The following is a 17,690-nucleotide window of genomic DNA, read 5'->3' as shown; positions in this document are numbered from 1 at the left end:
ATACGAAAACCAACCAAATTCCACGCAACTGTTCCATTTAAGCGGCAATTCCGTTTAGGCGATTTCCGTTTATCGAGATTCTACTGTATACTGATATAAAGCTGACATCGCAAAGAGGCGAAATAAAAGCAAACAGCAGGCCAAAAGGGACCAGAACAAGCCATTCTGGGCACAACAGAAACAAAAGATCTCAACAAATGGCGCAAGTAAGACGAGCATGCGAAAATGAAATTGAGCAAACCATGTTGGCTTAACCATGTCAGGAAAGAAAGGGGTGAAGAAAGGAGCGAAGGGTTGGAGCTGGGGGGGGGGGGAGCGGTAGGGTTTACCTGGCAGCGGTGGCAAAGGAGTTTCGACGACACTCGCAGCGAAGAAAGGGATGCGCGGCATGGCATTTGAACGAGACTGAATGCCCTATCTCAGACTGTGTCGTGTGAATGGGTAAAGAACGTTGTTTATGCCAAAAAAAAAAGTGTAAATCCCAACAGGTTCAAAATGTTCAGACCTGGTGGTATGGAACGAAACACATGTGCACCATTTCGACAAAGGACGTGTGGACGTGCCGACCCTGGTTGGGCCGTACGCATTATTTCACAACTTTGATTTCCCAAGTCCACATGGCTTAACCAATGCTTCACCACCCAGAATGGGGATCCCTTCTTTCACCATGAAACAAACTGTCGTGGCTCCTCTAGCTGGAGAGGCGTATTTCCAGCGCGCCTAAATAAATGTAGGGGCTTTACCAGAGAAATAAAAAGGGCGCGTTATTTCGGTTGCGTTTTTCCGCGAGGCTGCGACGTCAGCGTACACCATAAAAAGTTCCATTGCACGTAAAAGGATGTGAAAAATTGCCACTTTTACGATTCAGCTTCCTTTTTTTTTCGGTGCGTGTTTACTTTCCAGAATTTCTGCATTAGGGTATGGCGTTCAAAGCGGGTCGCTATCGCAACGTCCAATCCTTTTCGTTAGGTTGTTTACTTGTTAAGCGTTTGGGTATTTTCTCCTACTGCGTCTAAGGAATTGTTGAAGAGGGAGAATACAACCTTGAATTCTTGTCTGAAATCTTGTGGAGTTCCTCCACGCAGTCAAACGTCATGAAAGTGATTCCAACACTTTTGGCATATTCAAGGTGTGAAACTTGCTTGGCAGGATTCGCGTATATAATCCTACTGGGGTCCACGCCACACTTGAGCACCAACTGAATTTCCCGCTGAAAAAAAGAACGAAAATTCAGAGCCGCTCGACCTTCTAAGGAGGCCAGTCCAGCAAAGCTGACGCTCAGGTTACGTCAGGTTTAGTTATACGGAGGATTTGCTATACTGAATACAAAGACAGTGGCCGATCTCTACGTCACAGACGGGGGATAAATTGCTTGCTGGCGACAGTGGCGTTTTTTTATAGCGTGGCTACTCCAATAACAGCGCAGTTTCTACTGCGCCACATAGGTGGCCGCTGAAGAGTTCGCGCCATTGCGCAATGTCACGAGGTAGAAAGACATCGCGCGTGGCGAGGAGGACTCACGACTCAGGGAAGAGGTGCCGATTGTGAAGGGGTGTGCATTAAAACCTTGATATAACAAAGTTGACAAAAATTGGCAATTCTTTTTACGTGCAAACATTTGTTACATGCAGGTTTCGAGATAAGGCTCGCGGGAATGAAGCAGGAATGAAACAAATTGCTAGACATCAGTGATGGTGAGCTCAGGCTTAAGGGATTTACTTCATAAAAATAGCACGATTTGTGCCTGCTGTTCTCCAACAAACTTAGTCACTATACGGCACTCCAAAAAAGCAAGCTTGGTCACTTAACCCCGTATTCACAAACGTAACTTGAGTATCACTTTTGCCTTTTCACACTTTCTGGAGCCTTACCCCGGTTCCAGGAACAAACCTATGGGAAAAGGGCGCCTTTTCGCGAAGTTGATGCTCTTTGGCGCACTCAACATTGTTGAGAGGGTGCGAGCTGGGATACTGTACCGGGCGCGAGTGTTCTTTCTCGCGGGCGGAGAGCGAATTTAAAAAGCATGCTTGTCTCAAAAAAAAAAAACACAACTTTTTATTTTATGGCAGGAGAATTTAGCAGCGACGTCCCGACACCACGGATAGCAGTGGAGACGTGCGGCTACACGCCGACAGGCGGTCTTACCACCTAACTGACACTGCACTTATACTGGAAACGCATGGTAGTTTCCGGTGCAGACGAATGTCGTTAAATTAGTGCACTTTTCCAGCCGGTTTTTCAGAAAAAGTGCCAAAAATATTACCTCATCAGAGTAGCGAATTCGTTACATCTAGGTTAACCATCTCAACGCCTTCGTTACATACAGGTCTCAAATTCATGGGTTTCAATGGGACTGAGAATGGGGAATTGAACAACTTCGTTAAATCTTGGAATTTCTTACATAGGGGTTCGTTACATCTAGGTGTGACAGTATAAAGTGAATATATAACCATACTCCCTACGTAGGTGACCATGCTGCACTGCGCAACCCAGAATGTGGGAAAGCCAATTTACGAAGACCAAAACTTACACGATCGTCTTAACGTTTGCTTCACCTCTAAACAAAAATGCATTACTGAGCAGACAGTTCTCCAGGGCAATGAAGTATTGAGGCCTTAAGACCTTTGTTTCAATTTTTCCATCCGCTGAACACAGGCCGCTCAGTAAATTGCCGCCGGCGCGAGACCCTGTGATCATAGCTATGTAAAGGTTCACTCTGAACAACAACAAAAAAAAACTTGCTGTGAAAATAGAGTACCTTTTTAGGTTCGAGTTTTTACGTACCCAACCCAAGTTTTATTCTCAGTGAAGCTTATATGGCTGGGATTCCATGTATCATTTGTGGCTACGTGCTTTTGAAGTGCGAACCGTCCTATAGTGCAAGGTAAGCACACGGCCACCATTAATGTCGCACGCACTTCAAAACACGTGATGAGGACCTCAAACTTGTATTACTGGTAAGATGGATATGCACCTTGAGTTGATTAGTTATTAATAGGCACTATTTTCAGCATCAAAACGTGACTTAAACCTTAATCGTATACGCCTTGTCGCTTTCATGGACATTTTGAGCAGATTAACTATCAACCGGCACCATCTTCAAGATTAGTAGTTAAGATAAAGCCGTGTGTCAGCACGTATGCCTCTTTCTTGAGGTGACCGCTATCAGCCCTCAAGCAAAATAAAATTTGCTCACACCTTTCACCTCAGGTCTGTGACACCTCTGTATGGGGGCTGAGATTTCATGTTCTTTCCTTCAGAGTGGAATGGCTCACCATTTTTCACGTATTACATTTTTGCTCAGAATTCAGACTCCCAATCTACCTACAGTTGAAACGCAGTGTGTAGCCACGTTTATGAAAGTAATTGTGGTTGCTCTGGACCTCTCTTTTTGAAATCCTCTGCCGATACCTGCCGATCTCCTCTGTCGATCTGCCGATCTCCTGCTTGGTCCTTAGAGGACTGCAGTATGTACTACATAAAAAAAAATTTTATTAGGCGCTTGGCAAATGAAATATTCGCAGCCATTTATAGATTGTTTTGGCAAGGCAAAATCTGCCATGTCCAATGAACAGCAATTTTCAATGTTTCTTCCGTACTTTCTCCAGGCTACCCGAGTTCATACCAATTCTTGAAAATTTTCCAATTTTTAACTATAACGACGATGGTTCGGTTTTGTCCTCACCTTGTTTGAACAATCGAAATGAAATCCTTCCTTTTCAAGCGTTTCAATAATCACCGGATCCGTGTTGGCTTTTATAGCTGAAAATGGGTAGAAAATCATTACCACATACAATTTTACACGTGCAGTCAGATCCAAATACACATAACTCCGCTAAACGTGGTCTAGATCTTGGTGTTTAGTTACGTATTACTCGACCAGATTTAGGGGAAATCCCCAAGGTGGAGTAAGTTTCTGTGAAGGAAAGTTTGACATCCACCTAAATGCAGCCAAACGGCTACAATGGACCAGGACGAATTTTTCTTCAGCTGCGAAGTTTCTGAGAAAGCTGTATAGCTTTCCTTTGTAGCCGTTGGCTGCATTTAGGTGGATGTCAAACCTTCCTAAACAGTTACGTATTACGAAGGTTATGAAAATTTTACGGTAGGAGATCGGTGTAGAAAGCACTTTATTCTCGCTCACGGTAAAGAACAACAGACGTGCTTAAAATTACTGACGATCACCGACCCTCCGAATCACCGAATCACCGACCCTCCGAAAGAGTCTGTAGGCCCAGTGTTTAGTCCGCCGGCCGCCGACGGGTCGTCGTAATTTGTTCGCTCAGTTGAAACTAAGCCACGACACGTTTGTACACACGTTTGTGTGTAGTTTGTGATTTTGCGCACTGAATCAAGCTCAAAGTTCAGGTCGCTCCACACAAGCGCAGCACAAGCGCACATGCGATGCTTCGCTGACTGGTGCGCTAGCGGGTAAAACTAAGGCCAATTGATGGAGCTAAGGCCAATTCATGGCGGGGGAAGAGTCAGCGAAGTTGATATAAGTACTAAGGATATAATTTCAACGGACTTTTTTATTGTGCAGCGTAAAACAACCAGTTTTTGGGCTGGGTGAACTATTACAGCGGTCAGCAGCCCGACCACACATCTGCGAACGTTTTCCGTCTAAGGAATGCAGTCGGCAGACATGAAAGGTCGTGGGAATTTGGGGGACGCTTACTGCTCGAGCGCTGTACAAGAATCATCGCAGCTGCTTGAAATGCTAAAACTTAATAAAAGTGTGAACTGGCTATACATTATATACTCCATATTTCCCACACTGGCAGCGCTGGTTTGTGGTCGAGTGGCACGGAGCGTAAGTCTGGTTTTTTGCAAGTCGCAAGTTCACATTCCGGAAATTGATTTTTTTTTTTGCAGTTGTTTTTTTCGCCAATGTTTTCTATACTGAATTCATCATTTTAGCGCTGTAACGATCACTGCTGCACGAGCAAGTTCGCATAACGCGCGCACACTGACACTGACGCGCTAGCGAGTTCTCGGTGGCGTGGTGTTGCCATTACCACCGACTGCTTGCAGGCAGTGGGTATGGTCCCGAATCAGCCGACCCTTAGCCTGGTGCAGACATGCTTTTTACGGTACAGGCATGAGCCAGGCAAGCTCCGAAGATGGGGAAAAGGTCATCGCATTTGAGCGTCTGCGGTGATGAGGAGGGCGTTCATACACTGCGTATGTCTGGGGTAGGGATTGCTACGATTTCTCGCCGTGCTGGTAGGCTTATCTGACGTTTTACAGCGGACGACATGGCAGAAGCGTGGTGTGCGAATTACTGAGATATAGAGAATACGCATCCAACGATAATGTCAGATGCCAAACATGTTTTGTCACGGAACCGAAACCGAAACTGGTTTGAATTCCAATCTTGGACATCGTCCAATCATGTAGCACCTTTTACTGACGTCACTGATGTTAGCTTATGTGGCCGCCGCCAACCGCACATGGTAGTTTTTCTTCTTTCACTCTTTATAAAATAATTACCGTGTTATCGCCCGGATAAACGATAAAAAATGTATTTATGTGAGCTAGTTTACCATTGCGAGCAAAAACAGGAGCTTGAAAAATTTACTTCAGTGATCCCTTTAATGGCCAACGGTTATCTTGCCTTCCAATTACCTGCCGTGCCAACAGCCATTTCTTCTTAATTTCTACTAATATGTCCTTCTGCTAACCAAAGGCTTAATAACTTTTTGTTTTAAATGAAAAGTCGCAGAAGTCAAAACTTTTCCTATTTTTGTGTAAAGGAAAACGTTGTGCAGTTTGTTTAGAAATAAATAATTACAGCTGGTTTTTCTGTATATCATTCCAATTCCATCTTTACGCGACACGAGAGATCACATTCCTCGTCGTGAAGAAGGACTGCCAGCCCAGTAACTCAATACATCTGCTGCAAGAGAGGTGCTGTCGCCTATGGTATATACTAGAAAGTAATCGCGTGATTTACCAGCACGACGGCCGGAGACGGGTTTACCCGATTGCGCCAGTAATTTATCAACATTGTCACTGGTCGTCGTACCCAAACAAACATGGAAAGGTAAATGAGGAAATGGCTCTCGCATTCACTTGCATAACTGAAGAATTGAATAAATATTCCCACTGTACTTACCCCAAAGCGAAACATTTGACCGGTATCAAAACTTACACAAATATCACTTGCAGTTGCAGTAAAGCTTGTTAAGGTTTAAGAGCTAGACTTGGTGCCTCGTTGAAACACACGTGCTCAGAAAGAGTTCCGGCAAGCAGTTCGTTTACATTTACATCCGCCTGCTTTGATGTTTGTTTCAGGAAACTGCTTGCACAAGCTTTAACATTTCGTTTAATAATTTGGGGCATCACAAATCGTTGCACGGGGAAGAGTATAGTGCAGCGACACCAGCTTTAAAGCAATGATTTCTACCTCTACCAACCAACGGTTCCTTCGTGGGGTGCGGGACAAGAAACTCTCAACGCTGCTGGGGAGGCGGAGGGCGCTTTTAGCTCAGGGAGCACAGTGAAGATGGCGCGGCGATAGGGTACTATTACTGAGCGTTCTCCTTGCTCATCCCGGCGGGCGCGTCGGCGGGACACTTCCGTCGGCCTTGTAGTATGCTTTAGCCACGGTGTCGGGCCTGTTTTGGCGCAGCTTCACGTCCATTTCGCGCCTACTTCGCACGGCTAGATTGACTTGTACGACAGCACCTCCCGGGTAACCCGGACCCGACGGAATCAAGTGGTCGTACGGCAAAGATACGTTAAGGATTGATTTGCAGTGCGGGAAAACAAGATGTAGAGAACACTTACAGACATCTGGCCTCTAGACAAACAGCACCTTTTTGCGCACTGCTTGTAACGAATGCGACAGCGTTTTATAAATTGCTGAATACCAATTTGGTTGTTTTTAGCAGATATTACAAAAGACGAATGGTGCAACCCGTTATGATAAATAGCGATTATAAAAGTTCCGTCAGCTTTCTTTCAATTATCAAATTTACGAAGCTTTTTAGTTTAAAACTGTATAAGTGGCAATCACTAAGCTCACATACTGGATTGTTTCGGTGTCTGCGCTTGTGCCGCGTGCTGGTGTAGCTCCGAGCTAGCCCATCAGGATGGTTAGGTTCTGCTCTGTCCCCCTTCAAAACACGCTCCTCTCCGTTTTCTTTCTCCCGACGCACGGCCGGGCTGCAGCGGCGGCTGTAGCCCGGCCACTGCGAATTCCAGGTAATGACTGGCAGTATCTCAGGTTTCACTCTTTCTAGAACCATGTGTGTGAATGCAAGTGATGTCGCATGGGCAATCGCTGTAGCTGTCGTTTAAAGCTTTGCTTTCCAACCACCTTCACAGCGTGGATTCGAGCCATTTTTTTGCAGTCTTTCAGTAGCCTTTAGAACTATAAGAACTCACTCCGCAACTACTTTTCACGGAAAAAACAAACGCTCGGGCTTATTACACGTGTAGGCAACTTTTTTCCAACTTATGAGAAATCTCTTGAATCTAGGGGAGAAACTTGGGCTTTTACTTGCGCAGGTCAGGGCGTAATACACGTTGCGGCCCGCGCTTGAGGCACGAAACCACTCAGTTTTCTCAGCCGAGACAGGGCCAAGAATGGGGCCGGTTCATTTGCAGTGTTCAACGAGTGCTCCACATGGCACAATGGTGCGCCGCAATAATAGGGATTGTATGGACGTTTTTTAGTGCAAAAACGTTACTCTGGGCAATCATTCAGGAACTACGCGCAGTCGCAAAGCTGTGCGATTACCCTGGAGCCCAGTACAATGTTACGAACGCACATAGTAACACATAACACCAGAGCTGTACAGCAGAACGCTTCACATGGACGAATTAATGCCGAGCACTGGCGTACAACGGGATAAAGAGAAAAAAACTGGCTGTCAACAAATGACTACCGTAATTTGTTTTTTTTTGGGGGGAGGGGGGGGGAGGGGGGGACAAGCTACACACCATATACTTACCACTTCGATGTATGTTTAAAACACGAAGATCAGCCCTTTTACAATTACATACAAAAAAAGGAGCAGCCCCATCGGAAAGTTATACGGAATATGTTACCTTGAATTCTTCGTGTTTTTTATTGGCGTAAATTCATTTGTGTGGCTTTTTATTTTTGTGTTGTTTACTTTAAACATGTTTTTCCTGCTTTTATGCTTTCGCCTTCTGGGGTATATCCCCCCAATATGAAATTCTGCGCGCACCACTGATGGAGAGTATGCAGCACACACGTTAAACAGAACTTGCAAGATTCATTCGACCCGCCTAATGACGTAAACAAAAGAAAATCAAAATTGCTTGCGAATCCTTAAGTAATCTCAATCAGATAGCCCTATAATTTTCTTAGAGAGACAGCTATTACCAGAAGATTGTGACCGGATACGCGTATCAAAATGGAAATAATGATTGCCATCCTCGACAGAGTGTGACAACCATAAAGGTAGAGAGTTGCAAGTAAAGTAGAGAGTAGAGATGCGACAGCTGCTTCTGGCCCCTTTTGTCTCGGGGTGAATCTGCAATGGATCGTCAGCAACCGCCCGAGGCAATCGGCTTGCACAATATATGGCAAGGCCACATGTTAAAATGAGAGGAGGGTGCTTGCGTCGCTATTACAAAATCAGAGAGCGAGGGTCCTGAAAAGAATCGTCCGCACTAGCGAAGGATCAGCTGATGTTGTGCAGCGTACGCGAGCCTCCACATATTAGCATAACTTTGAGGGAAGATATGTCCCAGTGCAGATCTGTCTTAAAGGCATCTGCCGTTCAACGTCGACTCCATGAGAGCGTGCATCTTGTTGTGAGAGCTTATGTAACTGAGGCCACTAACACGAGAAATGCTGGGCTTGGTACACCGCTAACACTGGCAGTCAATGCTCCAGAAGTTATCGTTCCGAAATAGAGACTTTTCTCGAAACGCCTACGATAAGTTAGCAGCTCTCGACTGGCTTTTTGACTGTCGCCTCTGTTCCGGCCGGCCCTACCCCCTGCATGCATTTCTTGTCCCAGCAGGTCACGGTACCTGAGTAGGCTGATCAGCAATTCTTCCCTTGTGCATTCTGGAATCGAGTCTTTTTTAACTCGGGCAGACAATTAATGTTCAATGTTCCGTGTCGCAGAAACAGTTTTAGTAGATCTCTCACCGTAGAAGGGCACAACGCGTGGCAGCTCTCTTCGCCAATCGTCTACACGATTTTTCAGCACACGCAAGTCACACACGTAGAAGGCGTTATCCTCTTCCTGGAAAAAGGGCAGTAAAGTCTTTTATTAAACCAATGGGCAATATGGTGGTGGTGGTGGTGGTGGTGGTGGTGGTGATGTTTATTAACTGGCGCCGCAATAGCCTTGGGTGGTATGCCAGCAATTGCTTCCCCAAATCAGCACCTGTTTACCGCTATGGGTGGGAAATCACCAGGAGTCCCTGAGGCTTGTGTCTCTCAAAAACAGGAGGATCAGGCGCAAAAAATTTCTCGTTGTGGTCCAATGGTCTTTAGGAAAAATGAATATTCCGGACATGCAGCATTCAATTTTCTTAGATGCAACTAACTAAAGAACGGTGGCACGTGTGGCGATTCAAGAAGTTAAGGCAGCCCCATTAGATAGCTAAAAAGTTGGGACAGCCCCAAATCTTCCTTCACCAAAAAAGTTTTGTTTTTTTAAACCATGCAGTCCACCATTTTGTAGTTCTTTAAAAGAGCCATGAAGAGAAAATACAACTTCGTTCAATTTGAAAGAACTAGGATTCAGTATCTCACTCAGCGCCATTACAGCCCAAAAGATGTTGTTTTAACGAAAAAAAAAGCAAGAAGTATTTAAAAACATTCAAATTTTGCGCCACAGTGACGTGTTATGAGCAAGACTGACGTCATACGGGCCAACAATAAAACATAATTTTCAGTGCGTTAACTGCACGTTAGCATTAAAGTGATGTGGTCAAATGGAACTAGAGGCCCCATTACAGATGTCCAGTCATGTGTCGTCGCGACAGGTCAGTTATGCGGCCGCCAATCGCACAAACAAGGTTCCGTGACGTCATAGAAAAGTTGCGGGAAATTGGCTAGGGGGTCGCGACTGCTTCACATGTTTTCTTTAATATCTCCGTTATTTGTTCGAAGCTTGCGGTGATATTGGTATCATTGTTATCGGGACTAAGCAGTCTTTCTAATTAACCTAACTTGTATTTTGTCATCTTGGCTCCTTTAAATGTATCCACGATAATAAATAACTTTATCATAAGAAATCAATTGATAAAAACGTGAATGACAGCGCGAATTAACGGAACGCAGTGTGGAAGACACACACGCAGCGCTGACTAACAAAACCGTTTTATTACTTGCAAGCGCCTTAAATACCCATCTACAAAGCAATGGAAAGGTTGTGCAGTGTTTTACGTTCAAGCTTTCTCCCTTGAGTAACCGTTTGTTCCGTTTTTCTTTCCGAAGGTCCCGTAACAAAGATTCAGCCACGCTTCATAAAAACGGAGGCTGATAACCAGCTGCTTCTAGCCTGCCTATTTGGGCGTCAGAACTATGTTGTGCTGACTGCTCGCACGACATAGTTAATGCTGACTTCAAACACGACATTGCCACCCCTCTTTTTAATGTTAGAAGTCACCTGTGCAGAACTTTTTACGAGTCGTGATTATAGTCGCCACAATACATTTTAAGCCGCCTCGGTATGAACTGCACGCCCCCACCACTGCAAAGGCGCGGTGGACACACTTACGAGTTGCTCACCTGCATTTCTACGACAGTCATGGCGATATCCCGAACACTTCCCTCATCATGGACAAAGAAGTTTCCGGGCTTGTCTTGCTCCATTTGTGAGGCTGTTTCAAGTAGGGAAAGGAATACAAGTGCAATACACAATCGATTTTAATTTTCGGCCAACGAAATTACGCCCGTGAACGAATGATGGGGGAATAGTGAACAGACACCCGAAAATCTCTTGCACAACCTCATTTTCCGAAAATAAAATGTCAATAAAACAGGCTTGATTAGGTTGTGTTCAATTAACGTTTCTATCGTCACAGTGTGCATGTAATTCAGGCAAGCTTACTAGCAGTGCTTTTCGGGAGAAAAATATTAGCTTAAAAGGGAATTGTGTAATCGAGTTTTGATCATTTGACAGCAATTTTCGGTTTGTCGGCGACAAGATCTGCTGGGAAAGAGACAGGTGCTTCAAAACTGAAGGCCCAGAGCAAGAACCGCGCTGAGGGTCAAAATTTATTGTTACTCTCTGCGCACAAAAGAAACCAGATTGCACTTAATTTTGCTGAAGCTGCACCCCGGTTAAGTTTCCCAAATGGACGCGCCTTGTAGCCCAGGTGTACGTCTCAGCGCGCAATTAAAGCCACCAGGTTCACCGTCTCAAGGGATATCTAACGTTGGCCGCCATCAGCTTCGGCGACCAAAAACCTGTCCACGAAATCATGTATGCAGTTAGCACTTCGGAACTAAGCGATCAGGGTGGCCCAACACGAAATATAATTAGTAACTGAACATTACATCTGAAACGCCTGGCATAAGTATTGTACTGGCTACACATGAATGAATTTCTGAAGACTACTTGTAGAATGCTTAAACAGGCAGTCTGCAAGTTATGGCGATAACTGACGCCACCATTTTTAAGTGAAAAAAGAATTATAGAATCAACGCGTTGAGACGGCTGTACTTTCACCGGAAGTCACGATCCATGCAGGCTTTGAAGACATCCCACTCTATCGATTAGCTTAACTACCACAGAAGACCCGCCGCGGTGGCTCAGTGGCTAAGCCATTATGCTGCTGAGCACGAGGTCGTGGGTTCAATTTCCGGCCGCGGCGGCCCCTTTTCTGATGGAGGCGGAAAGCAAAAACGCCCGTGTGTACGAGATTTCGGCGCACGTGAAGGATCCTCGGGTGGTCAAAATTAATTCGGAGCACCACACTACGATGCGCCTCATCACCTGTGTTGCGTCGGTGCGTTAAACCCTACAATCAATCAATCAATCAACTACCACAGTAGAAAGTTTTGGTTTCAAGTGCCAAGTCGCCGTACAACTGCTGACCCTTCATCCTAAGGTAAAAACTGCTCAGGAGCGTCGATACACGCCTGACTGGTGAGTCGACCAATTTAGTTTACGTGCGCTCCTTCCCATTAGTCCCGAAAGTGACTTTATTAGGCCTCCATACTTGCAAGTCTAAAGTGACCCGGAACATCGACATATGTCTTATCGAATAATTTTGTGTTCGTTACAATGCCAGTTCGTTGTATATGTAGCTGTTACCTTTTTTTTTCCTTATAGGAAAATGTATATGCATTAGAACTTTGTTAGCCCCATTTATTTGAATGCATCGCAAAAGGGAGAAGCTCAGAAGCAGTCCTGGCGCAAGTTATATATCTTCTCGCACGCGCACGCACGCACGCACGCACGCACGCACGCGCACGCCCACGCACGACACACACACACACACACACACACACACACACACACACACACACACACACACACACACACACACACACACACACACAAAGTTGGGGCAGTATTCTCACAAGTCACAAGTGGTGCGAAGACTGGGCAAACACTGATTTAAAAGTTGATTAACGCTTTATGGCTTCTCAGTCATTTGTATAGCTTATTTAGTTTTGGCATTCATTAAGAAGTTGATTAACGCTTTATGGCTTCTCAGTCTTTTGTATAGCTTCTTTCGTTTTGGCATTCATCCCTCTCTTTTCACCGTCAAAACTGCACCACTCCTCGCAACAAGCGATATAGCAAGTCATTCCGGGATGCGTTTCCAAAGCCGCGCGCCGTGTACCATTTGTAGAGCGCCTCTCCACGACCCGTTTCCGAGACCGTGCTTATGGCAGCTGTATTGCGCGTCCGACAGGTGGCGGCGTGAGTCCTGCCCACGGTGGTCCTGCCCGAGTATAGGGACCTTATGCCCGAGCGCGGCGAGGCAAAGCTATGGTTGTGCGGGCGCGCGCGATAGGGTCATCGTTGAGCGAGGTTTTACCAGTTTTACTCCCAACGTCCGCTGGCCCAAACACTAGCTCACGGAGCAAGATATAAAGAGGAGCGCCGACTGTGGCCCAGAAAAAAATCTTTTGCTCGGGCCGATAATGTCCACGCGCCGCCGGCCGCCCAGCTTTCCCTTTGCTCTCTTCCTCCTTCGTTCGCCCTCTCGTCGCCGTGCCTCTGTACATGGCTCTTCCCTTCTTCGCTCTCCCCAGAGGCATCTTTTCTTGCGCAGCGACGTCTGTCTTATGCCTGTCCTACTATGCAGGAGGCATGCGTGCACGCGCGGAATTTAAACACCCGTGCGCGGCCGCAATAGACGGCGCAGATAAGCGCACGCCGCCGCATACATGGCGATCGCTTATTCCCGGAACGTTTAGTCTGACATTATGAATATCCACTAAAAATATTGTACTAACCCAGCGCATGTAAGACGCAACTGAACGACGACGACTTCAGAAGCACCAAAGAATGAGCAAGAGTAGAAATGAGCCCATGAGCCCATCAAAAGCATTGAAGGACTATGGTAATATGGAACGCCACAAAATACAGTCTAGCGTGATTCTGCTTACGACGAATCCATGCAGCGCAAAAGTTACCCTCTGTTGTTATCCCGCTCTCCGGCCGCGTGCTTAATTATTTATGCTGCTTCTGCGCACGAACAACGCTTACGAGGGTCGCCCGGAGACTCCATCGGCAAACGGCAATGATGCACATTTCTGTGCCAATGACTGAATTGGACGGCTGCCCTGTTGTATCAACTGTACAAAAACACTGTCAGCTTGATAAGGAACCCAAGAATATCAAACGCATACTTCATTTTAACTCATGCCGCAACTTACCGCCCGATGTTCACTGTCGCTCTACGGTCGTGTTATCTCGTCGATAACACCACGGTCTCCAAATAAAATGCTGCGATTTGAATGGCTGCAATTTTTTGGCCTACCAGGGTTCCCGGCGTTTTTTTTTTTTCGTTAAGCGACTGACCAGCAAAACAACCGGCTCGTTAAACCTTTTCTTTCGGCGAGTTATCGCGAAATGAAGGCTTGTGAAAAGACCGCACTGTCAGGGACTTGATCTTGAGCAGATTGCTACGTCGCGGGCAGTCGCGGGTGATCTTATCGCATTTCTGTTCTTTTCTGATGAGCGTGTAAGTGCCGGCCCGTGTTCTAGGCGCACTCTGTTTTGGACGCAAGTTGCAGAACTGCGAGAAAGCTGAGGGAACTTTTATAATCGCCAGTGATCACAACCAGTTACTCCTTTCGCCTTTTGTAAAACCTGTTAAAACAGATTCAAATTGGTATTCCCAAATTTACAAAACGGAGACACAAACAAAAGGTAGTGTTTGTATAGCAGCCATATGCTTGTGTGTGGTCTCTATATTTTGTTTTCCCGCCATGAAAAGCAATCCTTAACGTATCTTTGCCGTACGGCCACTCAATTCCTTCGGGTCCGGGTTACCCGGAAGGTGCTGTCGGACAAGTTAATCAACTGTGCGAAGGAGGCTCGCAATGAACGCGAAGCGGCGCCAAAGCAGGCCCAAAGCAGTCCGTGCCCAAAACTACCGTCGCCAAAGCAGACGACAGAGCCGACGGAATGCGTTCCGCCAACTCGCCCGCCGGCGCACGGGGAACGCCGGCCGCTTAGCCGCCGCCGGTCAAGGTCCCTTTGGCTGCGCCATCTACATTGTGCTCCGCGAGTTATGGACATTAAGAGCCCGCAGGAGAGAGCGAAGTCGGCGCTCCTGTTTATCTTGCTCCGTGCACTAGCTTAAAAAGTATCGCTGTTAAAAAAGGAAATGCCCGAACCTATCCATTTTTAAAAAAGTGTGATAACGCAAAAAATGTGCGTTTTTGTACTATATAAGTTAAAAGTATATGCTTACACCTTTCTAAGAAGGGGAAGGCGAAAGCCTAGTTCAATTTTCAGTTGATCCGCTTGCTTTTAAACTTTCGGTTAACGTTCATGTTGCCCTGACTGGGCTGCTGCGCAGCTTAACCCACAGCCCTTTCAGCCCTGATTTCTTTATTTTGATCAAAAAAATCTTTCTGTGTGTTTTCTTAAATTTTCGGGTCCCATAAGGCCAATACAAAAAATAGAGCTGGAAGTGCCAGTTATTACCGATTTATTAATTAGACAACTAGTTAGGAAATCCGGGAATTGAACATTTTATGTCGAGCAGAGACGTCACATTTGCAAATTTTTCATAAACTTTATGACTACATGAACCTACACCCAGAATATCAGCTTCGTAATGCACGTATTTATAGAATTTCAAGCTTGGGAATAAAACTTGTTCCGCCACTTTTTCAGCCACAATGTCGTAAGTTTTTTTTGCACCAAAGCTTCTTCTCCTTTGTAGCGTGGGACTCCACTAAAATGAAACGACAGTGATATTTGTCGCGACAGGCATCAATGAAGAAGAATGCCCCAAACAACTACCTTTTTTGGTTTCGTTCACTACGCGTTAGAGGAACTTTTATTCCATGGCGTCAATTGACACCACCAGGGCCGAAAAGGATAGCCGCTCCCTGCCGACAACGCAGACGACGAGCGGCGTTTCCAGCCGCTCTAGCCTCTTCCCCGTGGCGTGCTTTCCAAATCTCCCCCGTCCGCGACTACGGCCTCGTGCAGCGTAACATACAGCGATATGCAATGATGCCCAGATCCTAGAATGCGGCGTAAAATAGGACCTCGTCAAACGTTCCACGGTGCGTCGCCTTTTCTGGAACCCTCCTCCACCGCTGTTCTGTTGCTTCCCTCTCACGACGAGTGGTCTGATTTTTTCGGCGATTCAGCGTACCTTACGCGTTCCATAAAAGACAAAGACCTATTTCGCTTTAAATAAGCAACAATAAAACAAAAAATGGAATGTGACATTGACTTCATAACGCAACATTGCAATGTCTCTTACGTCAGAGACATCTTCAATATTTGATTAGCGTAAATATGTTTTCCCTAGAGCTAGCAGCCCCTCTAGTTCAACCGCAGTATTTAATTTGTTTGTGCTGTAGTCAGTTAGACATCGTAATTCCAACCCAATTAGGCAAGCTTTGTGCGCTTACATACGAAGGGTTACTTCAGGAGTCTGCCTTCAATGCACAGGCGGTCATTTCTATAGTCACGTTCACTACACGCCGTAAGGATACTATAAACTCGCCCAACATTCATAGCACTGTGTTTTGTCACATGGAGGATGCGAAGGTGGAAATACTACCGAATAATCTTTAGACAACACGAAACTCGAAAACGATGCTTGTACTTAGGGTATGCTTGTTTTAGGACCAAAGGGTAACTTGGAGTACAGTGTCAGAACCGACTTTTTTGGGTTCACGCTCTATGGCTCAGCTGATCTGCGTGGATAAGCTGATGTATGCCGGAGACGATGTCTTAGGTTAAAGGGTTCCCACAGAATACCACATATTGATAGATGCGAACTGGGAAGTAATTGAAAAACCCTTATCCCATAAAAAAAAAAAACTATTTAGTCATTTTTGCAGCATTGGGTAATTTAAGGTACACTCGATGAAAACTGAGTACTCTTAGCATACCAAAATGATCCAGGCCAAGATCAGGATGGTTCACCAATCAAGTTGGCGCATTTTTCAAGGGACAAGCCTGGTGTAGTTGAGGCAATGTTGCGCTCTTGAACGCTTGAACTAACGTCTTAGTAAGAGCATTTTTCTCGGCCATTTTCTGTGCTTATGTAAGGCCCTCGACGGCGTTATAATCACACCCTAGCACCACATCCCTACGCCCTTGGCTCCAAAACAACAAGTTCCCGCTGACTGGGCACTGCTGGTTCTACAAGGACGCCAATCTTGAAAATAACGCAAACTATGGCGACCTGTAATGCTAACCTACCCTTCCCCATGTTCCTCGACTCGACAGCGTGCCATCAAACCGCTTTAACCTCTTACCGCATAGCGTATCATATATGGCACGCATCAATTTTTTTTTCGTGGAGCACGAGTGAAAAGAAAAACAATCTACAACATTTTTCTTGATTTTATATCCTGTTTGGCAACTACACCCGCCCTGGCTTCATCTTCCGAGACTATTTTCAACCCCATTTGTATTCCACAACACGTGGTGGCATCGTTGCGTTCTCAATGCTTCGAACTAGTAGGCGAACTGTTCTTTTTTTGTATTTTTGACATGTACCATCGTTTCAAAAAATTATTAGCGTGTTAAATGACTCCTTGTCTTCCTCTTGTGAAAATTTGAGTGGCCAACACTTTTGCAATAAGGTGCGAGGAGTACACTTAGAGCCGTATGACATATGATGCACTTTGCAGTTAAGGGTATGCAGTTAGCCGCCCCGACTTGAAAACCCCAGCACCACGTTGCGCAAAAAAATGAAAATGGTATTACAACAGTAGCAGAAGTTCCGAACAGCTAGCACTTCAGCATAATGGGAGTCCACTGGGGCCCTGGACCTTGGGTTCCACCCATAAATTGCACTCCACTTCATCCCCTACCCCATTGCCTCCTTTTTCCTATTCCACAATAAAGCTCGTTCATTCTGTCAATCAGGATGCAGAAACGGCGTCGTCATTACAGAAACGGGACATCATCATGTCCCTGCATCTTCTTCTTCATCATCAACGTCATCATCAAGCATCGTCGTCATCATGACCCTGAGATTGCTTTAGGGGATGAATTTTCAGGGAAGCTGAAGCACCTTGGTGCAAT

General features: G+C 45.7%; 1 protein-coding gene across 1 annotated transcript in view; it reads right to left on the bottom strand.

The window, feature by feature from the left end:
- LOC144179237 (ornithine decarboxylase-like) overlaps positions 1-17,690 on the bottom strand; it is a 30,428-nt gene that overhangs the window by 11,397 nt on the left and 1,341 nt on the right. Inside the window, exons 2-5 of the mRNA XM_077707524.1 lie at positions 10,730-10,821; positions 9,137-9,233; positions 3,686-3,762; positions 1,044-1,210 (exon numbers count right to left, since the gene is read on the bottom strand). Coding sequence (XP_077563650.1) covers positions 1,044-1,210; positions 3,686-3,762; positions 9,137-9,233; positions 10,730-10,813 — 425 coding nt within the window. The 5' untranslated portion in view covers positions 10,814-10,821. The remainder of the gene's footprint in view (positions 1-1,043; positions 1,211-3,685; positions 3,763-9,136; positions 9,234-10,729; positions 10,822-17,690) is intronic.

Source organism: Haemaphysalis longicornis, unplaced genomic scaffold (genome assembly GCF_048455015.1).
Source record: "Haemaphysalis longicornis isolate Haplotype H1 unplaced genomic scaffold, Haemaphysalis longicornis Haplotype H1 scaffold_4, whole genome shotgun sequence".
NCBI lineage: Eukaryota > Metazoa > Arthropoda > Arachnida > Ixodida > Ixodidae > Haemaphysalis > Haemaphysalis longicornis.
The sequence above is the reverse complement of the archived record's forward strand: the minus strand, read 5'-3'. Positions and strand labels throughout refer to the sequence as shown.